This window comes from Piliocolobus tephrosceles, chromosome 21, assembly GCF_002776525.5.
Source record: "Piliocolobus tephrosceles isolate RC106 chromosome 21, ASM277652v3, whole genome shotgun sequence".
Classification (NCBI taxonomy): Eukaryota; Metazoa; Chordata; class Mammalia; order Primates; family Cercopithecidae; genus Piliocolobus; species Piliocolobus tephrosceles.
The window spans coordinates 46,477,114-46,502,323 of record NC_045454.1 but is presented as its reverse complement, the minus strand read 5'-3'; the positions used below and the strand labels follow the sequence as shown (position 1 = coordinate 46,502,323).

The window sequence follows — 25,210 nt, the reverse complement described above, 5'->3', positions numbered from 1 at the left end:
AGATCTAGGGGACGGTGTTCAGGTCAAGGGGAGTTTGTGCAAAGGCCCTGAGGCAGGACAGTGCCTGCTGTGTTGAAGGAACAGCGAGGAGGCCCATGTGGCTGGAGCAGAATGAGGGAGGGAGGGGGTGGGGAAGGTCGAGAAGTGCCTGGTGGGCCTTGGGGAGGACATGGCTTTTACCCGAGGGGAGGGGGACTGGGAGCCACGGAGGCAGAGGAGGGATGTACCCTGAACTCAGGTGCTCTCTGGCTGCTGTGGGGAGGACAGACTGAGTAGAAAGAGACCAGCTGAGATTGAGATGCTGATAGTTTGGACCAAGGTGTAGCAGGGGACAGGGTGAGAAGCGTTCAGATTCTGAAAGCAGAGACCACAGAATTTCTTGGTGTCTCAGCAGAACCCACTGAGAATGACCAAAGTTTCTGGTCGGTGCCACTTGAAGGATGGAGCTGCTGTTGTCTGAGATTATGGAAGGTTGGAGTGGAGGGAGGAGGTTTAGGGATGAGGGCTGTGGGTAATATCCCTCCCCTAGCTAGGCTCCCTTAGCTGGGTTTGAGATGTGTGTTAGATGAGGAAATGAGGGGTGGGCAGTTGTATCCAAGAGTCTGGAGTGACGGGGAGGGGCCCCACCTGGATCCGATGGACTCACCTGAGTGAATGGAAACAAGAGAGTTACACCATCTTAAATTATCAGGTGGACCCTTGTGTCAGCACAGGTAATCTCAGTGCACAGGCAGAGCTTGAGCTACCAGGGTGTTCACCTCAACATTTTATCTAATAAAAGTGAAACCAGGCTGGGCGTGGTGGCTCATACCAGCCTGGACAACATAGTGAGACCGCCATCTCTAAAAAATATGAAAATTAGCCAGGCATGGTGGTGCATGTGGAGTCCTAGCTACTCAGAAGGCTGAGGTGGGAGGATCGCTTGAGCCAAGGAGGTCGAGGCTGCTGTGAGCCATGAAGGCACCACTGCACTCCAGCCCTGGGTGACAGAGCAAGACCCTGTCTCTTTTATTTATTTATTTTTGAGACGGAGTCTCCCTCTTTCATCCAGGCTGGAGTGCAGTGGCGTGACCTCGGCTCACTGCAAGCTCTGCCTCCCGGGTTCACGCCATTCTGCTGCCTCAGCCTCCCGAGTAGCTGGGACTACAGGCGTCCACCACTGCGCCCGGCTCATTTTTTGTATTTTTTGTAGAAACGGGGTTTCACCGTGTTAGCCAGGATGGTATCAATCTCCTGACCTCATGATCCGTCCTAAAGTGCTGGGATTACCACCGCGCCCGGCCAAGACCCTGTCTCATTAAAAAAAAAAAGAAAGAAAGAAAGAAAAAAAAAAGTGGAACCAACAGCAACAACAAAAAACCCAGCAGCCAGAGCCTACGTATCAGCCAATACGAGGGATGATTAAATCATGACATCTCTATACTACATGACATTATGGAAGTGTTAGATTTGATATTGCAGAGAAATATTTAAAGACTGGGGGAAACAGTCTAGATGAATGGTTTTGTGAACAAAGGCAGGTCGTGATAACATATATGTAGTATTGCCCTAGCTCTGTGAAGTATGCATGCTTAAAAATGTCAGGAAGGTATTTTGTTGGTAGTTCTTTTTTCCAGGATTTCTCAATCTCCGGGCCATTGTCCTCAGGGGCCGGATCATTCTCTGTGGTGGAGAATGTCCTGTGAGTATCTAGTCTCCATCAAAGCCAGTGGCGTTTCATTCCCGGAGCTATGACAACCCCTAATGGCTCCAAGTATTGCCAAATGTCCCCTGAGGAACAGAGTCACCCCCTGGCTGAGAGCCCCAGTTCTAGATGAATGTGTGGTTGCTTGTCATGGGGGGGGATGCGTTATTTTATCAGAGAAAACAACAACAACAACAAACAAAACAAAACAAAAAAACAGAAGAAACAGGACAAGCGAGGTGGTTGTAATCCCAGTGCTTTGGGAGGCCAAGGCGAGTGGATCGCCTGAACCCAGGAGTACAAGACCAGCCTGGGTGACATAGTGAGATCCCGTCTCTACAAAAAATTAAAAATTAAAAGATTACCCAGGTGTGGTGGTGTACACCTGTAGTCCCAGCTACTTAGGGGCCTGAGGCGGGAGGATCGCTGGGGCTGGGGGAGGTCGAGGTTGCAGTGAGCCATGATTGCGCTATTGCATTCCAGCCTGGGCAAGAGAGCAAGATGTTGTTTCAGAAAAAAAAGAAGAAGAAGAAAGAAGAAACCGGCAACAGAGAAAAGGGAGCCAAAGGTTCTCAGCCTGAGGCTCCCGGGCAGGTGGGAGGCGATAGCTGAGCCTCCTAGTGCCTCACAACGACCTCCTCCCCTAGCTGGGCCTGGAGCGCTTCCACAGCCTGGGGATCATGGGTCTCAACTCAGGAGAGTGAGTCATTGCCAGCATTGGTGCCATCATGGCAGGGTAAAGGGCACATGGCCTCTCCCCGGAGCGTTTTGGGGGCAGGAACCCACCAGCCCACCTTCTCTGGGGTCCCAAGGAAGAGTCCTCAGGACAGGGAGCTGACAAGGGCTCCCACTTACGTCTATGCTTAGTGGGATTTTTCAACGGCCCAGTCCTGTGCATGCCCAGCTCACCCTTCCAGACATTCTCCACCTAGTGAACTCATATACATCCTGTGAAGCCCCACTCTCATATCCCCTTCTCCTAGAAAGCCCTCCCCACTTCTCAAGGCTCTCCAGCACTGAGCCCTCTCTCCACCCATCCAGGACACTGGGGAACCTCTTGAGAGCAAGGTCCAAGCCTGGACTGTCCCTGAATTCCACCTCCCAACAGGGTATGTTGTGTCAGGTGCTGGGGACCCCCAGGAACCTTGCACTCACCCAGCAGCGAGTAGCCGGGATTACAGGAATGCGCCACCACACCCAGCTAATTTTTTTGCCTTTTTAGTAGAGACAGGGTGTCACCATATTGTCCAGGCTGGTCTCGAACTCCTGGCCTCAAGAGATCCACCCGCCTCGGCCTCCCAAAATGCTGGGATTACAGACATGAGCCACCGCGCCCGGCTGACTATCAATTTTAAATAATAATTAATATGCTAAGAGCTCTAATGGAAAAAGCAGACAGAACCTACAACAGGGGGGTTCTCGTAAGCAGAGAGATGGAAACTCTAAGAAATCAAAAGGAAATGTTGGTCATGAAAAACACTGACATAAAGAAAGCATGCTTCCAATGGGCTCGGCAGGGGACTGAAGACGGCCGAGGAAATCATCAGTGTGCCTGAAGCCAGGTCAATAGAAACATCCCTTGCCGGAAATCTTAGAGAAAAAAAGAGGCCAGACACAGTGGCTCATGCCTATAGTCCCAGCACTTTAGGAGGCTGAGGTGGGAGGACTGCCTGAACCCAGGCGCTCAAGGCCAGCCTGAGAAACTTAGCAAGACCCTGTCTCTATTAAAAAAAAAAAAAAAATTGAGAAGAAAAAAGAAAAGACAAAAACACAATGAAATGAACAAATGGAAAGGAACCGCGGGGCAATACAAAAACTGTAACATACACATAATGAGGGTTGGTTACAGATCTGAGGCTGAGGCCGGTGGATCACCTGAGGTCAGGAGTTTGAGACCAGCCTGGCCAACATGGTGAAACCCTGTCTCTACCAAAAATACAAAAATAGCCAGGCGTGGTGGCAGACACCTGTAATCCCAGCTACTTGGAAGGCTGAGGCAAGAGAATCACTTGAACCCGGGAGGCGGAGGAGGCAGTGAGACCGCATGACTGCACTCCAGCCTGGGCAACAAGAGTGAAACTCCATGTCAAAAAAGAAAAAGAAAAAAAAGAAAAAAAATGCTGAGAATTCTCCAGGAACTCATCAAGTGCCAACAAGGAGATATTTTTTAAAAAAGTAAGGCCAGGCGCAGTGGCTTACTCCTGTCATCCCAGCACCTTGGGAGGCCAAGGTGGGAGGATCTCTTGCGCCCAGAAGTTCAACACCAGCCTGGGCAACAGAGCGAGACCTTGTCTTTACAAAAATTAAAAAAAAAAAAAAAAATTAGCTGGGCCTGATGGCACGTGCTTGTGGCCCCGGCTATTCGGGAAGCCGAAGTGGGAGGATTCCTTGAGCCCAGGAGGGTGAGGCTCCAGTGGGCTGTGAAAGCGCCACCCCACTCCAGCCTGGGTGACAGAGTGAGACCTGGCCTCAGAAAACAAAACAAACAGGCGGGGCGCGGTGGCTCATGCCTGTAATCCCAGCATTTTGGGAGGCCAAAGCAGGCAGATCACCTGAGGTCAGGAGTTTAAGACCAGCCTGGCCAACATGGTGAAACCCCCTCTCTAAAAAAATACAAAAATTAGTCAGGCATGATGGTGGGTGCCTGTAATCCCAGCTATTCGGGAGGCTGAGGTGGCAGAATTGCTTGAATCCAGAAGGCAGAGGTTGTAGTGAGCCAAGATTGTGCCACTACACTCCAGCCTGGGTGACAGAGCGAGATTCCATCTAAAACAAAAACAAATTAAAATTAAAATTAAAACTTCAGAACAACAGATAAAAATATTCTGAAACATAAGCTGATTCATTTATATGAAGAAAAAAGCATGCAAGAATATCTGGGGAAATTCTGAAGCAGAATTATAAACGGAAACTACCACTACCAGACTTTTTTTTTTTTTTTTTGAGATGGAGTTTCGCTCTTCTTGCCAGGCTGGATGGAGTGCAATGGCGCAATCTGGGCTCAACGCAACCTCCACCTCCTGGGTTCAAGCGATTCTCCTACCTCAGCCTCCTGAGTAGCTGGGATTACAGGCATGCGCCATCATGCCCAGTAATTTTGTATTTTTAGTAGAGACGGGGTTTTTCCATGTTGGTCAGGCTGGTCTTGATCTCCTGACCTCAGGTGATCTGCCCACCTCGGCCTCCCAAAGTGCTGGGATTATAGGTATGAGCCACCGTGCCTGGCCAGAAAGCCCTAACACGTTTTTACACATCCATAGTCCTTCCACTGCATCTTGGAGCATCTGGGAACCCTGAAGAAACCACTGTAGATCCTCTTTCACTCCATATTCCTACTTTAGGAGCTCAGACCCAAAACCATACCCCGAAGGCTCAAAAGAACCTTTCTCTGGAAAGACACAGGGCACGGAAAGCCACACTCTGATGCTGGGAATGGATTTTTTGATTCCAGAGTAGAAGGGAGAAGACATGCTCCAGAGTCACCAGTGCTAAGCTGAGCCCAGCTGAGTCCCCAGCTGCTGCCTGCTGACAAAGGTGATCTCAGTCAGTGGCTGCCACAGTGACCCTGCAATGTGGGCAGCTCAGGAATGGAACTCCTGCTCCTCTGGGTGGAGCTGGAGCTGGAGCACAGAGGACAGATCTGCTCAAATGGGGCCAGTGACAGCTTTGTCTCCTGGAGGTTCGCTGAGCTCTGCCACACTGTGGCCAGAGAAAAACCCACCATAGGGAAACTGGGAGATGGCATGCTGGCTCCTGGGAAAAAATGTTTTTGCCTACATTTTTCTTTCATCCATCCATCCATCCATCCATCCATCCATCCATCCATGTATCCATCCTTCTTTCCTTCCATTCACCCATTGATCCATCCATCCATCCATTCATCCTTCCATCCATTCTTTCCATCCATCCACCCATCTGCCCTTCCTTCCTTCCCTCCCTCCTTCCTTTCCTCTCTCCTTTCTTTCCTTTCTTTTCCCCTTCCTTCCTTCCTTCCATCCACCCATCAATCCATCCATCCTTCCATCCTTTCTTCCACTCACCCACCCATCTGTTCATCCATGGTCCACCCAACCAATCATCCACTCATCCATCAAACCATCCGTCCATTCACCCATACACCTTATGAAACCAAGTTTTCTTCTCAACCCAAACCTTGCTGCCTGCTTCCAAGTAGAGAGCACAGCATCTGAAGCAGGATGCGAGCCAAATTCTCTGCCCTCTTGAATTGCTGGTGGCGTCGTCTCCAGCCTTGTTCACACTCCCCGCCCCCACCAGGCTTGGTCCCAACCCTCCTTCCCCTTCTTGGTCACTGATCTGGGAACACTGGGACAGGCAGTCGGGGCAGGGGGCCCCAGGCTACCTCGCACGCCTGACCACTGACTCGACACGAGGAACGAGGCAGATGCATGGGTCTGCTTTCCCATCTGACTTTATTTCACTTTGTTTTTCTATAAAACTCCTCCATAATTTCACAATTTAACAAAAGTTTAAAATCCAGGAAAGAAACAATCCTGTAACTCGTTACAAACACAATTCTCCTTATTCCTTTTATCCAGGAGTTGGTCTCGGGCCGATGAGTGTCCTAGTTCCTAGTGAGACACATTCTTTGTAAAAACCCTTATGGGCAAGAAAGGTATTCGATACCATTTGCTTTCCGGCGTCGGTTTACATTTTTGTTCAGGAGAGAGCAAAACACAGAGATCTGCACTGGGGGCAGGCGGCTTATCACGAAACACGTGGCAATCACAAAGTGCCGGGCCCCTTCCTATGGAAGTGTCCCCAGAGCCCTCGTGGCCCAGCCGCCGGGCAGCTGGGGTGGGGTGGGAGAGCAGCTGGGGATGCTGCTTTTGGAGCCCGTGCTGCCCGGCACGTCCATCGGGTGGTCACGGAGCCAGCCCTGGGCCCAGAGCAGCTCTGGAGGACGACGTGAGGCCTTCCGGCCAGAGGAGGTAACTGAGAACTGGGTTGGTGCTTCCGGAGGCCTTGGAAACAGCAGGAAGGGCCAGACGCCACCACCGAGAGCAGGCGGGGGAGCCCGGCCCTCCTCTGGCTGAGCGGAAGGCTGCTCGAGTCGCTGTGTGGATCCTGGGGGGGACTCTCGTGAAGGAGAAAGGCCAGCATCCCGGGCTGAGATTCCTGTCCATGACCCCTGGCGGCCTCTGTGCATAGAGCACCCAGCAGCACAGGCCCCCAGTCAGCCCCCTTGGGCCAGTTCCTTCAGTCCAACGTCTTAGTTTCCAGAGAAGAAAGGAAGCGCCCCATGGTGGAGTATTGTTGGCCGACCTGGGAAGGGCAGAGGGGGCACAAGGGCCTGCCCTCTTCCTGATACCTGAAGGCAGTGGGGCCGGGAGAGAAACAGAGCAGGTGGCGAGGAGTCCTGGAGGCTTCCTCGGAAGGTTCTCGGGCCCTTCCCCGAGAGTTCTGGGGAGTTTCCCCAGGACAGCTGGCATTGGGGGCAGCCTTGGAGGCAGGGGTCCCCACCAAGGAGTGTTCAGGTCTGCTGACAGCATCAGAGCAGGGACAAGATTAGGGACCCCAGGGAGGGACAGATGGGGCCCCGCAAGTCTGAGCTCATAGGCTGGGGAGGAGGAGACATCTAGGGGGGCTCGAGGGGGCGCGAGTCCACCTCCAGGCCCTCAGCCCTCTATTCCTCATAACTTGGTCAGGGCACGAGGACTTGAAAGGACTTGAAAGTCAGGGGGTTGGGAGGACTGGAGGCGCCTTGAGTCAAGGTCTGGGACACGGAGGCTAACCAGGCAGGCCTCCAGTCCCTGGGACCCTCAGCCAAGGTGGGCTGGCTCCACGGGAGCGTCCTGGTCCTGGAAGAGTGGGCCGGGAAGGAGGACCGGCTTGGCCCCTGGAGAATCTCAGGCATACCAGGAGTGGGGCTGCAGGCACGGCACCAGCATGAATTGTGGCGGTGGAGGCCGGGGCGGGCCAGGCCACGACCAGAGAGAAAGGCAGCCTGGGAGGGCCAGCCCGGCCAACCCACCGGGCCTGCCGACGGCCGAGCCCACGCTCAGGGGGCTGACCGGAGTCCAACGCGCCTCAGAAAACTCCATAAACTATCCCGTCTTATTTGGCAAAAGCTCGTATTTTTTTTCAAAGTTTGAAGACTTGCTGAATGAAAGAGAGGAAGAGGAGCCTATGGGAGGAGGCCGAGCCCCAGGGCGGCCGATGCGAGTCTGTCCCCGGAGACTGTTGGCGCTAGTCTGAGTAGAGCCCGAGAGCGGAGTGGCGGCTCCCCGGCGCCCTGAGGACTCACTGCCCTTTGTAGTGTTGGCTGCCCCCCGGGAGCCCGGGCAGGAGGCCGCGGCATCCTTGGAACGGCAAAGGGAGAATTCCTCCACGCGCCTGGAGGGGCCAGCTGCCGTGCCTGGCTCGGCCTCCCGCCCCACAACACCGCGGAGACATCTTAACCTACAAGCCCCACCGTACGCACCCCCCACCCACCCCACGTGCACTGCTGCCACAGAAACGCACATGGACACTGCTCTTAACCAGACAGTGCACACACATATATAATAGAGAGAACTATACAGCACGGACCCCAGCGCAGCGCGAGCCGGGGAGGAGCCGGCGCTAGGTCTACACGGAGGACGACGCAGACACACAGGCAGGGCCTTCTGAGGCCCAGGGTGGGCAGAGGGTGTGTTCTGAACCATTCAGGAGGCTGGAGACGCTCCCCAGCCGGCGGTCCGCTGCTCAGAAAGGCTGGGGCAGCCACGCCCTGCCACACAGCCCGCCGAGGAGTGGGGCCTGGTCCCAAGGCTGGGCGAGGGGCCCCCGGCCCTGTCTCTGCCCAGAGCTGCCTTCAACATCAGCCGCTCTCTGAGGGGAGCCCGAGGGGTGGCTCGCGTGTGGCCCAGCCTGGCCCCAGGGCTCCTGGCGATGGAGCAGGGAGAGTGGGCAGGGAGCCGCCGAGGAAAGTGCAGCGGGCCGTGCGGGCGAGGACAGGGCTGTCGCTAAGGCAGTGCTGCGGGCAGGCGAGACGGGAGAGGAGGGCAGGCGGGGCCCGGCTGCAGCCTCCCAGGACCCCGGTGGTGGGGGCCCGGCACGCGGCCCAGGGTCATGTGGCCACGGCCTCCAGATAGCTCTGCAGTTTGCGCACGGTGGTCTCGTCCAGGGAGAAGAGGTCGAAGTCGAAGGTGGTGTTGGTGACGTTGAAGTGGCCGGTCTCCTCGATCAGATTCACAATCTGTAAGGTGGTGGCAGCTGGCTTCAGGGGCAGGAGGCCAAGGGTGGGGTTGCCCTGTTCCCCAAGAGAGGTATGGGGCTCCTGGGACAGCACTAGGGACCCCTGCAGCCCACACTCCTCACGGGCACCCACACCTCAGCCAGGCAGGACCCTCGGGGTGGCCATACCTGCTGCAGCACGTTGCGCTCCCGCAGCGCCATCAGCCTCCGGTGTAGCTCCACCAGCTCGTCCGTGTAGGCCTGGGGAGCGGGGCGGGTCTCAGCAGCGTGTGGGGGGCCCTGGGCCCTTCCTGCTCCCATGCCCAGCCCCACCCATGACCCAGTCCATCCCAGCACAGGAGAGAGGTAGCCACATTCACCCCAAGGAAGGCCCAAGGCTGCAGGGGCAGTCCCTTAGCTCCAAGGCCGTGCCGGGAGGGGAGGAAGGACTGTCTCTGCTCCCGCCCAGGAACAGTCTGACTGTGGGGTGTTCGGGGGTTCTGGGGTCCTCCACTGGCTGCAACTCCCACAACCCGCCCCTCCTGAGCCCCCCCACCTTGTCGTAGGTGCCCTTCTTGAGGATCTTCTCGGGCTTGCTGCAGGACTCAGGGCTCCTCCGGCCTGACACCTGCAGGGAACCCAGGTCTCTGCTGAGCTGTGGCCCACACCATCCCCAGCCCCGAAGGCCCCGCAAACCTTCCTAAGACAGCCAGGCCCAAGGCTAAGCCCGGCCTCCTGTGCACCCCCTGCCTGCCTGTGGGCCCCAGGCTCACCTTGCTGTTGGGCGGGGGTGGCTTCTGGGGGGGTGGGGGCTCGCGGCTGGGCAGGGAGGAGTCAGCGCTGTTGTCACTCTCGCTGTCGCTGAAGCTCAACCTGAACCGACACACAGGGGCGCATCAGGCCCCTGCCACCCCCACCGCCCCCACCCCGCCCCCAGGCTCAAGCCCCTGTCCCCGCACAGAGTCGGTGCCTGAGCCCACACACCCCCGACAGCTCCATTCAGCTCTGGGCAGGAACCTCAACTTAAAAACAAAATACTGTGTGTGTGGCCACCAAAAGGAAAGCACCCCAAGAAAACCAGGCCACCCAGAGGCCCTTTGGGGGCTGCCCGAGCCGGCCCGGGACACCCGGGGCACAGAGTCCCCCAGCCAGATGGGGCTTCCTGGGCTGTGGTCCTCTGACTTGGTTCTGTGGCTTTAACAAGGGGAGGAGGAGCTAGCTGCCTGCTGAAAAACCTGCCGGCTGCTCCCAGCACTGCCCTGGGGCTTCCATGGCCGCCCGCCCCTGTGATGCTCCCGCGGCCGCCTGACCCTGGTGTGCTCTGGACAGCAGGCCTCCATCCGTTACAGAGGCCCCCTGACCCTAGAGGGTGTGGTCCTAAACACGAGTATCTGGTGGGGGGGAGAGACCCAAGCTCTCAACCTCCCCCACCCTGGGGAGCTCTGCCTCAGTTTCCCCATCTGTGAAAGGAGGCTGCCATGACCACACACACAGCCTGGGCCCATTTTTCTCTCACTATGCGTGCCTGGGGTCCTGCTCTGCCAGGGATATTTTGGGCTTGATCCAGTGAGACGGGCCCCTGACAACTAGCACTTCATAACACGTTTAAAACACAGCAAACCCCAGGCCTCCCAGCGAACAAGGTGAAAGAAGTGCCTCGAGCGCACTGGACTCCCCGCTGTGCAGCACAGCCATTGCCCCTGTTCCTGGCCTGCTCCTGCCCCGGCGCAGGCTCCGTCCAGCTCCTAAACTTGCCCCTCAGTGGCCTCAGGCTGGGGCCACTCTCTGCAGCTGCCTCCCGACTCTGGCGGCTCCAGGTCTGGCTCACGTTGCCCAGGCGACGCCCCTGCCTGCGCTCCTGCCGGCCTCTGCCCCGCATCCCACAGGTGACTGGGATGACGGCTGGGAACTGCTGCAGACTGGGCTTCCCAGGCAGCAGACCAGGGTGTGCGGAAGCTCCAACGGTGCGGCCTGTGCGCTCCCTGCCCCAACAACGCAGGGACAAGGCCAGCAAGCCCTCACCCAGGGCCCACACAAACACACAAACGTTCCAGGAAGAATCAAAAGGCACCTCGCGTGCGGCTCGGTCCCTGTGCCGTGCCTGCCGGCCCCTTTAGAACCGGACCCTATGTCAGCCTCTCTGCGCTCATGGCTCTTGGCGCAAGCAGAATCCACCCTGAATGTCACTGAACGAGGCGGGAGCCTGCTTCCAGGTCCTGTCCTGGGGACGCCACAGCCCTCCTCCTGTCTAGAGGCTAAGTCCCTGTCAGAGTCGTGGGCTGGACCTCCCACCAGCAGCTCCCCTGCAGTGAGCCACTGCTCCTGCTCTGTCTGCGGTGGGCGGGAATCCCGCCATGTGCCTCTGGCTGCACATGGAGGACCAACCAGGACCTGCCGCCCAGCCTGCGGGAAGGTGGCTTTAGTGAACAACAGACATCTGCAGGCGCCGGTGAGGCTCCCATGCACCTTGCTGGGTGCAGGCTGATAACCAGCCCTGTCTTCAACAGAAGCCACTGAGGCCTGGAGGCCTCAGCCTCACAGGAGGAGGGGCTGACTGCCGGCTCTGCTACAGCTTTGGAAAAGCCTGGGCCCCTGCCCACTGAAACCTGTGTGCCCGGGGCCAATGCCCGCACGTTCTCTGCTGTCACTGGGCTGGAGGCCGAGCGCGCGGAGCTCTCCCAGGTGGGGTCACACCAAGGGTCCTGCATATCCCAAGGATGCGCTCGGCACCCCTGTGCCTCTCGGGGAAAAGGCCACAGGCAGCCAAAGCTGCTCCCACACTGGGTGTCCACTGTCCCAGGACGGGGCTCTCCATGGATCCTCACCCATGTAAGGCAGGTGGGAAAGGACTGGGAGTCTCCTGGCCCGAGAGCAGAGCAACAGGCCTGCTCCCCTCCCCCCACCTCCAGCCAGGGCTCCCTCCTGCACCCCTCCCTGCCGGATAGCCTACACCTGCCAGCGACCACGAGGAGGGACGACACCCAAGGCCCCAGATGGGGGCAGCCCTTGAGGCCCTCAGCCTCAGGGACCAGGATAGGACACACAGCCCCAGACCCACCCCAAGGCCCAGGCTGGACTGAGGCCACCTGGGGACGGATCCTCGCTTTGGCCCTCCCAGGGGACCCTCCAGTCCCAACCCCACCTCCAGCCCCACAATCACTGCAGACCCAGCCAGAGGCGCCCCAGGTGGCCGCCTCTGCCCACTGGCTCCCGCCGGGCAGTCACCTGGAGTCCCTCCCCGGGTTGGCCTTGCCGGCAGCCTCCTCGCCTGACGAAGAGTCATCCTCATCGGACTCCTCAGACTGCAGGTCCTCCACCATGGAGCGCAGGGGTCCTGGGGAGGCGGGGCGGGGAGGGAGGGGAGACAAGGGCAGGGCTCCGCTGAGCCTCCAGGGTCCCTCGCCCATGAGGCCACGCAGAGCTTCTTGACACTGGTGACCCCCAGATGCACATGCCAGCCCACCTGGGGGTCCCTGTGACCATCTCCAAGAACTGCCCCCACACCGGCAGCCACCCCCTTCCCCAAGAACCCCCTGGCTCCCCCATCCCTCCCTACCTTCCTGGCCCTGCTCGCAGGCCTCAGGGGCCTGGCCGGCAGTGGGCGCGCAGGGCCCCTCCATGGCTGCAGCCGGAGGAGAACCCCTCCTCTGCTCAGGGCACAGAGATCAGAAGCTCTGCCGAGAGCCCAGGGAGGGCGAGGGAGCCACAGCCCGGCTCGGAAGCTGGGCCTGGGGCCACAGATCTCGCTGCCCGCGCCCTACGCCGGCCTGCCCACCCCCTCGGTAATCCCCTCTGCTGCTCCCAGTCCACCGTCCTCCCCTTTCTCCAGAGGCACACGGTTCCAGTCCCCTACAGACGGCATCTTGGTTTATATTCCTGTTACCAAGGCAACAGAGGGACACAAAGCCCTCAATTACCTTAGTCACATGATCCCGCTTCAGTAGGTCCCCCTCCCTTCCCGGCAGATAAGAACACTTGGAGCGAGTGTGGGCTTCAAGGGCCCCATCCCCCAGCCCCCTCGGCAACTGCACGGCTGAATTCCAGGCCAGGCTCCCTCCACAACCCCGTACACTCCTCTCCCCCAGCCCCCCTGCAAAGGATTCCAGGCCAAGGGGGAAGGAGGCTCCTGTTCCAATCCAGGAGTGGAAACGCTTCTGGCCTGGGAGTGGGTGCTGGGGTCTGGGCTGGGGCTCGGGGCTCAGGGCAGCTCTCCCGCTGTGTCCTGCAGGCTGCCTGGTCTCCAGGGCCCTCCCCACGCTGGGGCAGGCTGGAGCAGGCCTATGCCCTTTCGCCAAAAAGCCTTCCCTACTCAGGGTGGCCTGCCTGGAGAGGGAGAGGGCATGCCACACGCTCCGGCAGCAGGAGACCCGGCCGTCCACAGGCAGCCAGCGCCTCGGTGGCCCTGGGGAGCGGGCGGGACGGGCAGAGGAGGCGATGCCGTCTGTCCATGGTCCCCAGCAGCACAGGCAGGGTTCTGGCCATGGGCAGGGCCCTCACCAGAAGCCCCTCACCAGCCTGGCTCCAGGCACGGGGTGCCTGCCAACAGCCACCACAAGGGGCAGTGCCCCAGGCCTGGCTGTAGATCCGGTTACCTGTCCCTGCTTTGCTTTTAAATACAGACTCTCCCAAGCCACCAAAACCCTCCATGTACAGATCTGTGGGACCCACCCTGTGCAGGCGGCGGAGACACTGAGGAATGCGCATGCGGCCTGAGCTCCAGGCCCTCCCCGGCCCCAGCCGTGCCCCCGGGCTGCTCTCCGTACACACCTTGGCTGTGGTTCTGAGATGGCTCGAAGTCCGAGTCTGAGCTGCAGTCTGAGCTGGAGCTGGAGTTGGACGGGCTTGACTGGGCAGACTTCACCCAGGGGCAGGCAGGCAGGCAGGCAGGGAGGGGAGAGAGGGAGAGCTGTCACCTTTTAGCAGAGACAAAGGGGGCCCCTCTGGCAGTGGCTATGCTGAGTGGGTCTCCCCCAGACACCCCCAGGGTCCCAAGGGTACCCAGGTGTGCCACTGAGAACGCACTAGGGAGCCAGCGCCCAGGCCGTGTGATGCCTACAGCCTCCCACGCCAGCCCTAGGACTCCCCTGGATTCTTCCCACTGAGGGGTATCTGGGTTTCCCGTAGCGCCAGGAGATCTTGCGGACCACGTGGGCTCTCCTGTCTACCCAGGCAGGTGCACAAGGGACTGGGAGGGAGGCTGGGCAGGGGCCTGAAGTCCCACAGGTGGGTGGGCCTTGCCTTCCTCCAAGAGGGCAGGCATTGACTGGTGTCACAAAAAGGTCTGGAACAGGAAAGCTGGGTGTAGACACTTCTTGTTCTGACCCAGCGCTGTCCTGGGGCTCAGGGGTGGCAGAGAGCTCCATCTCCCCGCCCATGTGCTGCTCCTACCGCCAGCTGCCCGAGACACTGAGGAGCGTGTGCGCACAAGGGACAGAAGCCATGGGCAAGCCTGGCCTGATCCGCCTCCTCCTCCTGCAGCCGTCCTTCCAGGCTCAGCCACCAGGGGGCAGTAAAAGCCACAACAAGGACACAAGGGGTGCGATGCCAGGGCAGAGGGTGGCAGTGCGGGGCAGGCAGTTATGGGGCAGAGGTTCAGCTCCTGGGTGGACGGGAGTCAGGCACTGCAGACACCTGCACGGGGAGGGGCCCACTGTTCCAGGCCCACATTTCTGCCAATGGGCTCATCCCAAGGGGTGTGCCAGGGGACGCAGTGGGCCCAGGGCAGCCCCCTCACCTTGGGGGCCCATCTGGTGGAACTAGGTGACTTGAGCCCCTCAGACCAGTCCTCTCCAGGGTCCTCCCTCCATCAAGAGGAGGCAGCTGGTCTGCTGGATTCTGGCAGGGGCTGCTGCAGCCGCCAGCCATGCAAGGGAAGCCGCGAAAGGAGTGCTGAGGTGCTGCTGAGCCAGTGGGACTCAGGACCTTGAGTGCCTGGGGGCCCCCCAGCCCCTCCCCCAACATGTGGATGAGGGGCCCCACGAAGGCCCAAGGCCTCCCCATGCAGCAGGTCCAGACTCACCCTTGCCTGAGAGGGAAAAGGGGTCTCTCTTTCCAAGGGTTTACTGCAGCCCACCCCAGCCCCCTCCTGCCCCTCAAACTAGCCCCTGCCAGTGCCCCTTCCCACCAGCACAAGCCCGCCGTGGTGCCCATCAGTCACCACTGCCCACTCAGGCCACCTGAGTCCTGAACACATACCCCAGAGCGTCCAGGACCCCCCTGGCTGGGCCTCCCTGGAGCTGTGTGATGCACAGCCTGGACTTCTGTTCTCGGGGGCCAGGGGTGAGTAAGAGGTGACTGAGAGATGGCCTATTGAACCCCAGCCTTCTGGCCAGCAGGCCTTGCTACTCAGACCAAGGCCGTCCCATTTTTCCCAGTGCCTCAGTTTTCCCAGCACTGCCAGCCACCTACACACGGAGACCAAGGCTCGTCCTCCCTTGACCTCCGGATGGAACCCCTGGGGCAGAGGGGTGGGCACCAACCTGGAGGCAGGTGGACTGGGGAGGTATCCAAGGTCCCAGTCCCACATCCCATGCACTTTCTCACTAAGGGTGGGGCAGGCGGCGCAGTTCAGGCGACCAAAGGAGGCTGTGCAAGGTCAGCAGGGATGGAAGCGGGGAGGGTCCAGAGCCCCGAGAGGCCTCCTAAGCCTGCCTGGGCCAGGAGTCCTGGCACCGTGCCGGACAGAGGAAAGCCAGTCGGTAACACGCACCCCCTTTCCTTCCACCCAAATCCAAGGGGCAGCGAGGAAAAGAATCCAGAAATGGTCTCAGCCAGAAGAGCCCTGAGGTGGTGTGGTCAGAAGGGCCACCGGAGCACGCCCAGGGCTTAGAGGGAGGGCGGAACAGACTGGGTCCACGACTGGCCTGAGGGTAGGCGGTACCGACCGGCTCCAGATCCCCAAGGGCCGGGGAGACCCCAAGGCAGCAGCTGGAGGACATAGGAGCTCAGCCTGGGGACTCGGCCCAAAGAGCTGCCCTACGAGGGTGGGCGTGGGCCGGACCCCAGCTGGGGCAGGCTCCTCCGATGGCCGGTTCTGGTAGCACAGCCACACACAGCCTCCAGGAGGGGCGGCCCAAGACCGCCAAGGGGAAGCCGAGGGGCCAGTGGTCTGGAAGGCCGACGTGCTTCTTCACCATAGCAGCCTGGGCTTCGGCGAAGCCCCCGGGGGAGAGGCGTCAGGGACTCTGTGCTGTTGGGGCCTGGGTCTCACTCCCGCACAGACCTCGGGGCGCTAAGCCACATTGCTCAGAAGCCTCTCAGCACGCGGGACGCTCTTCTTCAGCCAGGAGGAAGTCCCCAAGCCTCTGCCAGCCACTCCAGCCTCAAGGCCACCCAGCCACTCTGAGCAGCAGTGTCCTAGGTGGCAGGAAGCTCCCCACAAAATATTCCAGCTGTTTTACAACACTGGTGGCGGGAGCCAGGAGCCAAGTCACTCACTGCTGGGGGCCAGGCTGGGTGAGCAGAGCGGAGCGGGCCATGGAGCCACCTTGCCGTTGCCCAGCGTGCTGCACACCCAGCCCCAGGTGCCAGAACGCCTCGGCTGGAGATGCCTGGCCTGGAACTGCACGTCACCCAGTACCTATCCCTGACCCTGGGATAGACAGGAGGGGACAAGCGCCTGCCCATGGCTGTGGCTGCTGCCCAGGCAGAGAAGGGGGCAGGCTTGGTGCCCAGCAGGCACCACCAGGCCCTCCCACAGCTGAGAGGGCTACTAAGACAGCCTGGGACTTCTGGGAGGTGGCAACGGCCCCCCCACCACCTCAGGGTCATAGCAGATGGTGCTGTCTTCAGCCAGGGCCAAGCCATGGGGAACACTGGGCACTCAGGCTTGCCAGCCCATGTGTGTCTATGAGCCAGGATGCACTGTCACCCAGAGGCTGGACCATCACCCCCAGCCAGCCCTGACACCTCCATGAGGGCCCTGGGGGCAATCAGCGCTGCCCACATAACCCCCTCTGGCTTTGTGGCTGGGACCTGCGTTCAAAGCCCCAGCGGCTTTTCAAAGCCTCAGCAACCCTGAGGCAAAGCTTCCCCTTGAGGGCAAGCCAAACCCACAAAAGGCCCCTGAGGGCTGGGGCTGGCAATGGAGGTGAGAGGCCCAACCCTCATCCATCCATCCGTTCATTTTCGCCTGGCCCAGTGTCTGTTGTCTGAACGCCAAGTGCCAGATGATGGCGCTGGAAGACACCACTGCCATCCCAGGCCCCAAACAGGGTCTGGCCACAAGACCATGAGGTGATTACCGGCTCTTGTGGCTCAAGTCATGTCTGATGCAGTCCTCTGAGAATGTCCGGACGCAGTGCTGTGGGACAAGCCCGCAGCCTCTCATGGTGACAAGGCCGGTCCCTGAGAGGGGTCCTCGCTCCAAACTCAGACACCGGTGGGGACAGATGTGAACATCTCCAAGTCACAGCTGTACGTGATGGGTGTGGGCGGGAGGGATGCTCTTGACCCCACCAGCCACCTAAGAAGGGAGCCGGGCACGGCCCAATTGCTCCTCATGGCTAGGGGCTGTCTGATGTCCTCATCATTAACCCTCCAGACAAGGGTGAGTCTCCCAGATGCCCTATTAGCAGAGGGAGCAAGCTCCAGGCTGGGCTGACCGTGGCACCATGGTCAGAGCAATTGTGAGACATGCTTGCCCACTGGCATCAGGGCGGCCAAGACCTGCGCCCGCGCAGGGGGCTGCTGGAGGAGGGGAGCTCAGAACCTCGGGACCATGCCGTCGTGCTTTACCAGAACCACCCACAAACGCCACCTAGGAGGCAAGGAGGGTCTCCTCATGAGGCAGACTTTTATCACCTGACAGACGGGGAAACCGAGGCCTAATGAGGTGTGGAGGCCCCAGGTTACAAGGAGCCAGTGGGAGGAGCGGCTGGTGAGACCCGAGGTCCGGGCTCAGATCCCACCTCCTTCCACTGCTCCAGAAGGAGGTCCCACCACACTGCCCACACCTCGCTGCCCTGTCCCGGCACTCACTCACCTCGGACTTGAAGGAGGCCTCATCCTCTGAGTTGGACTCCTCCACCTCCAGGGCCTTTTTGGCCTCCCGGGGCTCACTCTCGGCCTTCACCTTCTCCCCTCTGGCGCTGCTCTTGTCCTTGGCCGGCTTCTTGTCCGAGAAGGAGGAAGAGGTGCGGGGCGAGGTGCCTGGAGCACTCCGGGACCCCTTCGAGCTGCTCTTCTTCTGCTTCTTGGCGCTGGGCTTTGGCGAGTCGGCAGTGGCCGGCCGCTTGCTGGAAGCCCGGGGTGGGGGTGGGGGCGGGGGCGGGGGCCCACCCTTGGGGGACGTGCTCTCCAGCTTGGTCTCTTTCAGGGCCATCTTGGGCTCCTTGAAGGCAGCCTTGGGCGGTGGCGCCTTCTCCTCCTTGGGCAGCCGGCCCTCGCCCAGCTTCCGTGAGGTGTCCTTGGAGCTCTTGGCCTGCTCACGCTCCAGCTCCTTGGAGGAGCTCTTGCTCTCGGAGTCTTTGCGGGGCCGCTCCCGGTGCTCCTTGGTCACCTTGTGCGGCTTGGAGGCCTTGCTGCTCTCCTTGTTGGCGTCCTGCAAGGCCCAGAGCAGGGAGGGCAAGGGGAGAGACAAGGTCACACGGCACTGCGGGGCGCCCTGCTCCACCACCCCTGACCCCTACAAAGCATAATCCACCTGATTCAGCCTCAGCTAGAGAAACTCTTCCATAAAGCAAAAAGGTAAGGCAGCAGGTGAGAGTTTTAAATGGAGTTCTCCCTCTAAACTACTAGGAAGTGTCAGCTGGTCCCCGGCGGCGGCAGGCTAAGCTTCCCCTCTGAATTGAACTGACATTCCCTGAGGGATTCAAGAAGAGCACAGGGTGAGTCAGGCAGAGCTTGGCCACTTCACCCACGCCCGCCGCGCTAACACCTCACAGCTGGGCCCGGGAAAGTCAGAGGCTCTGCTGGCACTGCTGGGTGCTGGCGGGCACTGGAGGCAGCCCTGGCCCTCATCTTAGCCTCTGTCGCCCAGCATTCACGCTATGTGCGGGAAGCTCAGTGCTTCCTGCTCAGTCACTCAAGGCCTTCCTTTCTGAGCCCCGCCGGCCCCTCTCTCCAGGACTCCACACCCCTAGGGTCCAGCCACCTCAGGCCTGGCTTCGGGGAGCCAACTGTTGAGTCCCACTGAGTCCCAGGTACCGCACAGAGCAAGCAGCTCCCAGGCTTCTCAGAAGGGAAACCGCCTGGGTCGCTTTCCTAAAACACTGAGGACATTCCTAGGTCTCCACCTCAGAAACCCAGGGGTTTAGGGTGGAGCTGGACTCGGGGGCTGATCGCATGAGAGGTAAGATGATGGCAGAGAGCAGCAGGACACAGGCCCAGGGGTGAGCTCAGCTCTGTGACCTGCACACTGCAGGACTCGGGCACAAAACCCCAGCCACCTGTGTCTGCTTCCCTGAGGAAGGGCAAGGCTACCACCTCAATCCAGCATGCAGTGTGGGGGCTGCCAGCACCGTGGCTGAGTCGGCACAGCCCGCGGCTGGCCTGGGCGCTGCTGCTTGTATGCTCTATGTTTCCGCCCTACACCCCGTCCGACAGGCACACCGCCAACACCCCCCGCAGCGGGAGCCACGCCTTCACCTTCCCTACGGAGACCCTGTATCACCCCACGCACCCAGGAGCACTGAGCAGGCTTCTCTGCCATCAGCCGCCTGGGACTCCACCCTTGCTAGGAAAGGAGCAGCGGCCAGCAGGTGCACGGCAGCCCCAGAGCCTGTCCAGACGATCACGTACCTGGCCTCCTGGCACAGAAGCCAGCAGCAGCCAGACCCTGAAGGCTCTGGGGAGGGGCTCTGGGAGCAGTGAGAGTACCAGGGAGGAGGGGGGGTCACGCTTCACAGCTCCCCCAAAGACATGCGGGAGGGGCAGGCTGGGCAGAGGCCTCTCAAAACCACCTGAGTGTCCAGGGACAGACTCCTCCCAGCAAAGAACCACAAAGCAGGCAGAGCCACTGGCCATCTTCTTGCAAAGCCACAGCCCACGCTGAGTGTCAAAGGCTCAGGAACAGTACCAGTGGCTGTGAGGCCTCGGCCTGGCTCTTCCACTCGGGGCGGTAGGAGTGTCCCCAGAATTCCCCCAGCTGGCCTGGGCCATGCAGGGCTATCGGGGGGTGTCCTCTTGGAAGCTGGGGTGTGGAATGGGGCTGTGCTCCACAGCAGGCTACTCCCCAAGGAGGGAGGTGTGAGACACTGAATGCCACATGCCACCTGGCCTCTTCCAGCAGGGGACACACGCCCAGCCGGGCCGCAGGAGTTCAGCCGGGGTCACAGCCACCAAGGGCAGAATGAGAGCAAACTCCAAAGGCACACCAGAGGCCCCTAACACAGTTCCCACTGTGCGCCCCTGGCCTGGGGTCAGCCGAGCCGCCACTGCCACCAGGGCCTGCCCGGCTAGGAGGAGCCTTCCCACCCAGGCACCCGACACCACAGGTTCTGAAATCAGGCACTAAATGTCTTTTTTTTTTTGAGATGGAGTCTCCCTCTGTCACCCAGGCTGCAGTGCAATGGTGCAAGCTCGGCTCACTGCAAGCTCTGCCTTCTGGGTTCACGCCATTCTCCTGCCTCAGCCTCCCGAGTAGCTGGGATTACAGGTGCCCACCACCACGCCTGGCTAATTGTTTGGATTTTTTTAGCAGAGACGGGGTTTCGCCGTGTTAGCCAGGATGGTCTCGATCTCCTGACCTCGTGATTCGAATTAGGCACTAAATTTTCAGCATAACATGAGCACTCTCCAGGGTGAGAAGCCATTAAATCACGTTCGCAAGGTTGTCTGTGAACCTCCACGAGAAAGAGCAACCAGGGCAAGTACCTGACATCACATGGTGACACCCAGCTCCCTGCAGCTGATGCCCTGACGTCACATGGTGACACCCAGCTCCCTGCAGCTGATGCCACGCAAGGCCATGAGAGGGTCCTGCCTGCCACGCCACTCTTGAGTGGGGGCTGTGAAGGGGGGACAAAACCCCAGGACTGAGTCCCCCAAAGCTGCCACAGCTGCACTCACCAGCAGTCCCCCAGCCTGGGGGTTCTGACGGGCAGGGCCCCAAAAGGCCCACCTATCCCATCTCTCCGGGCTCGGGGAGCCCTGCGGAGGCCCCTCTGCTCGGAGCGCACGGCCTGGCCACTCACTCCCCAGGCAGAGCCAGTGACCAGCGGAGGGCGCTAAGCCAGGGAAGAGGCCGGTGCACAGGCCTGCGCCGCCCAGGGCTCCACGGCGGGGCTGACGGCTTATCCGCCAGGCTAGGGCTTGGGGCAGAGGGGCTTTCTCGGAATGCCCTCAGCAGACAAGTGCCTTGGCAGGACCCTGTGCTGCCCTATTCTTCCCCACAGATGCCGCCTACATCTCTCCACCCGGTGGCTGGAGAAGTCTCCAGGGACAGAGAGGGTGGAGCCAGAGGACCCTGCCCACGGGCCTCCTGAGCCTGGTGGATAAACTCACCAGCTGGGAGCTCCAGGGGCCTCAAAGACACTCCGGCAAGAGAAAACACGAGCAGCCCCGGCCCCGCCAGCCCCAGGGAGGGCACCTCTCCAACCGGGACAGCCTTTCTACGCAGGCTTTTAGGTGGCTTGAAGTGACCCGTGCAGAAGAAATCCTGTTGTGGTGGCTGAGAGGGACCCTGCCAAGATCCCCCGCAAGAGCTTTCCTTCATTGAGCCTCCACGAGGCTCAGGGAGAGAGGCCAGGAGGCCGAGTGGGGAGGCCCCACGGTTCCGTTTCCTACTCAGAGACTCTGGCAAGTCTGACGATTTCTAAGACCTGCTGGCCTTGCGGAAAGAGCCAGAAAGACCTGCCTGGGTGCTGCGGTTCTTCTCCCGCGCGGCTGACGGTGAGTCTGTGAGGCAGCTGGAGAACCCTGCCTGTCCCGCCTGGGATGGCCGGGTCCACACGCAGGGCCCGGCGGACAAGTGAGGCAAGGAGAACGGAGAGGACCAGTGGAGAGACGTGTGGGTGGTGAGCACCGGGGAGATGCCCCGAGGGCCCGTGCAGCTCGGCCTCCAGGAACCGCTGCGCTGAGTGGGTGGCTATGGAGGACTGGGGCGTGCTCAGGGGTTAAAGGAACACTGTGATGCCATCAAAGGGCTTTCTAGCTTGTCTTTTGAACTGCCGCTCAGGGACGGTTTAGAGAGAGAAGCCTCAGAAAGGCCGAGTGCCACCCACCTGACCGACCGGGACGAGACGAGACCGTAAAAAGTATCTTCCACACTGGAATTCAGCTGGCACCCACCTGGCTTCCCCTGCCCTTCCCCCACGAAATTCTGCAGTGAGCCATAGCCCGAGATGCAAAGCCTGGCACAGCCAAGGGCAGGAGTAGCCCCAGCTGCCCTCAGGAGGGTTGAGGAGGTGGGCAGCTGCAGCCTAGACAGACACTCTACCCAGCGGCCGCCCCAACAGCCATCGGCGAAGCTCTCAGGGCTTCAGGCCGAGCAGTCCTGGGACCCTGCCATCACTTGGCAGAACGGGAGAGGACCAGGCAGGGTCTCTGGCCTCAAGATGAACAGGACAAAGAGCCCACGATCATGGGCTGATTCCTGAAATCCTAGGGAAGCGGCAGTGCGCAGCGAGGGGTGTGCAGAGAGCTCAAAGAGGAAGATGCCAAGGGAGCGAGTTCAGGTACGGAAGGCCCAGCCCAGTGGAGGGAGGGCGCCGGGAGGGGCCAGACCTACCACAGCTGGGCCCGGCGCTCCCATGCGACTGGGCCTTCCGCCTCACTAACCTTGGAGCCGTGGGATGGTTTGGTCTTCTTGGGGTCAGAGAAGGCAGAGAGTGGAATTGTGGGTAACATGGGGTAGTCGGGACTGGGCCTGGACACCGTGTCTGCTCCTTCGGGCATTACCATCACCTAGTGACAGAGAAGAGACAGTCATTATCGATGGGCAGGGGGCAGGGGGCCACACAGGCCGGGCTGAAGGTGGTGGGGCTTCCCTCTGCAGGAGGGAGAAGGGAGAGCCTCAGCGCTTTCCCGAAAGAGTCCCAGGTGCTTCCCCGCTGGGGACTGGGTGCTGAGCACACAGATGAAGCAGGCATGGGTGGGGAGCGAAGAAAAGCCCAGGGTCCCAGGATGGCTGGGCCCAGATGGGGCCACGCGGCCTTCTGGGAACAGCAGACCGGAGGGCTGGCCCAAGAAGACTTGCGGAGCACACTGAGAATCATGAGAAGGCAGCTGTGGCCGAAGCCTGACCTGCACGCTGAGGTTTAGGGGGAACAGCTAAGAAGTGTGAGATGCCAACCAGACGCCCGCAACAGGCAGGGAGCAACTTCCCGGGGTGCACATGGGTGCAACTCCAGTGGGTCCCACATGCCCAGGGGAATGAGCCGTCCTTGGTGTGCGGTGACTGCAGCTGACCCGAACAGGGCAAGAGCACCCAGGCTGAGGCCGAGACCAAGGCAGACGACCTGTGCCTACCAAGGGGGCTCTCTGCAAAGCAGGCCCGAATGAGCCAGCGAGCCCGCAGCATGCGGCACCTGCTCCAGCGCTCCGTCAGAGGCTACGGATGACGAAAGTTCTGGGGTCCTTCCAGGAGGGCTCCCAGGAAACACCTGCTGTGCAGGGGGAAGCTCAGAGCAAGGGCTTGAAATACCAACACTGCAAGTTTAGGATCACCACCACCACAGAGAACAGCCTCCCAGACGGCCGCAAGAGAGAACAAAAGAAGAAAACACACTTAAAAAAAAGTATTGAAGTTGGTAGAGGAAGCACCGCTAACAGCCTTGAGCACCTGCGGTTCCCAGCCAGCCAAGCCTTTCATCTGAAGACGCTGACGTCATGCGGCCATGGGGACACAGGCTGAAAAGAGGGCCATGGGCCCCCAGGGTCCCCACTCTGAGCTGCTTCTCAGAGCCTGTCTGACCGTGATAGCTCAGCACCGACAGCACGTTGCCCCAGCCGTCCCTGCAAACACGCCACGGGAGGCCCTCTGCGCTCTGGGGCAGGCACACCTCACAGGCTCACGGAGGAGCCACAGAAGGCCGCCATGCACAGACGGGCTTGCCAGGAGGCTAAGCCCCATTCCCGCTCAGGCCCAATCCTTTGACTCTCACGGTAATCTACCTTCTTTCCCCTCAAAACAATGCCCTAGACTGACTGTTTCAGGATCACGCAGTGTCTCGCTCTAGCACAGACCTTTGAGAAAAAGGAACTGGGAACTGAACGCACAGATGACTCCCACCTCCTAAAAGGCACTGCCAGGAGGACCAGGCTCCCCGACGGAAACAAGGACCCTCAGCCACAGGGGCAGAGATAAGACACGGTCCTAAGGGGCACAAGGCTGGAACGGCGGAAAGTCCTACCCTCTCTCCCTTGAACTACCGATCTCCAAGTGACCCCCAGTGAGAGGAGCAGAGAAAGCAGCGCTCTCTGACACAGAAACCAGCCCCTCCTCCCGGGTCTCCCAGCACCGACAGCTCCGCGGCAGGGGCTGGGGTCACCTGCTGCTAGACGGCCACTGCCTGGTCCTGGGCAGCCCCAAGAGGAGCCTCCGCCACTGAGACCTCCGGCTGCTGCTAAGGCTGAGAGCCCCACTCAGCCATCAGCCCAGGGCAAGCCCCGGAGGACTGGAAAGTTCCTGCCCAGCCAGCCAGCTCCCTGGGCAGCCCACCCTCAGAGGGCAGAGCGCCCAGCGCCTGGGGCAGAGACCCCCCACGGCGCCTGCTGCAGCCTGCGTGCCTCTCTGTGGAGCCAGCGCTCCCTCCTCCTGACGGGCCCTTCCTCCCAACCTTGCCCCACGCCTCCTCCCTGCCCCTGGCTTTTATGTGTTGAGACGATGCCCTCAGAGCCTTCATCGCTGCGGAGGAAAGGAAGCCGCCTCCCACAGGGAGTGAGGTCCTGGCTGCAGCCCAGAGAGGCCCAGGGAATGCCACTTCCCAAAGCCACGCCACCACGGAACCGGGGACGCCCAAAAACCCCTACTGCAAACGCGGTGAAAATACCTGGCCATGAAAGAAGGTGGAAAAGCGGAGCCAGGAGGGCGCTGGGACCCAGCCCCCACACCCTCGGGCCACCCAGCACTCAGCCACGCCGCCCACAGAGACCCACGCTGTCCACATAGATCCACACCATCCACACAGACCCACGCTGTCCACACAGACCCACGCCGGCACCACCCTCCCCAGATCAGAACCACAAGCGGGACTCTACAAGGATAGCAGCAGGATGCGCTCAAGCTTCTACATGGACAGACGCCTCCTTCCTCTTAGGAAAACGACGGCCACCAAGGATCTGATTGTGCCCCAGGAGGAGGAAGGGGGACTCCTCAGCCCAACACCCACAGCCATGGTGCCCCCAATTCACCCAGGAGGCGACCCACCCCACCCACATACCCAACACGTCACATATGCCACATACACA

At 60.3% G+C, this 25,210-nt stretch overlaps 2 protein-coding genes and 1 pseudogene across 3 annotated transcripts in view; 1 reads left to right on the top strand and 2 right to left on the bottom strand.

The window, feature by feature from the left end:
* ACSBG2 (acyl-CoA synthetase bubblegum family member 2) overlaps positions 1–7,214 on the top strand; it is an 85,248-nt gene extending 78,034 nt beyond the window's left edge. The window contains exons 15-16 of the mRNA XM_031934727.1: positions 6,366–6,633; positions 7,020–7,214. Coding sequence (XP_031790587.1) covers positions 6,366–6,633; positions 7,020–7,214 — 463 coding nt within the window. The remainder of the gene's footprint in view (positions 1–6,365; positions 6,634–7,019) is intronic.
* Positions 6,096–8,387, bottom strand: LOC111522615 (annotated as a pseudogene). The gene has a single exon (XR_002725287.2). The product of XR_002725287.2 is annotated as an uncharacterized LOC111522615 (transcript).
* The window catches only part of MLLT1 (MLLT1 super elongation complex subunit), a 72,365-nt gene continuing 53,250 nt past the window's right edge, over positions 6,096–25,210 (bottom strand). Inside the window, exons 5-12 of the mRNA XM_023186722.2 lie at positions 22,580–22,705; positions 17,844–18,401; positions 13,628–13,715; positions 12,086–12,194; positions 9,634–9,733; positions 9,417–9,488; positions 9,050–9,121; positions 6,096–8,882 (exon numbers count right to left, since the gene is read on the bottom strand). Of these exons, the coding sequence (XP_023042490.1) occupies positions 8,754–8,882; positions 9,050–9,121; positions 9,417–9,488; positions 9,634–9,733; positions 12,086–12,194; positions 13,628–13,715; positions 17,844–18,401; positions 22,580–22,705 (1,254 nt within the window). The 3' untranslated portion in view covers positions 6,096–8,753. The remainder of the gene's footprint in view (positions 8,883–9,049; positions 9,122–9,416; positions 9,489–9,633; positions 9,734–12,085; positions 12,195–13,627; positions 13,716–17,843; positions 18,402–22,579; positions 22,706–25,210) is intronic.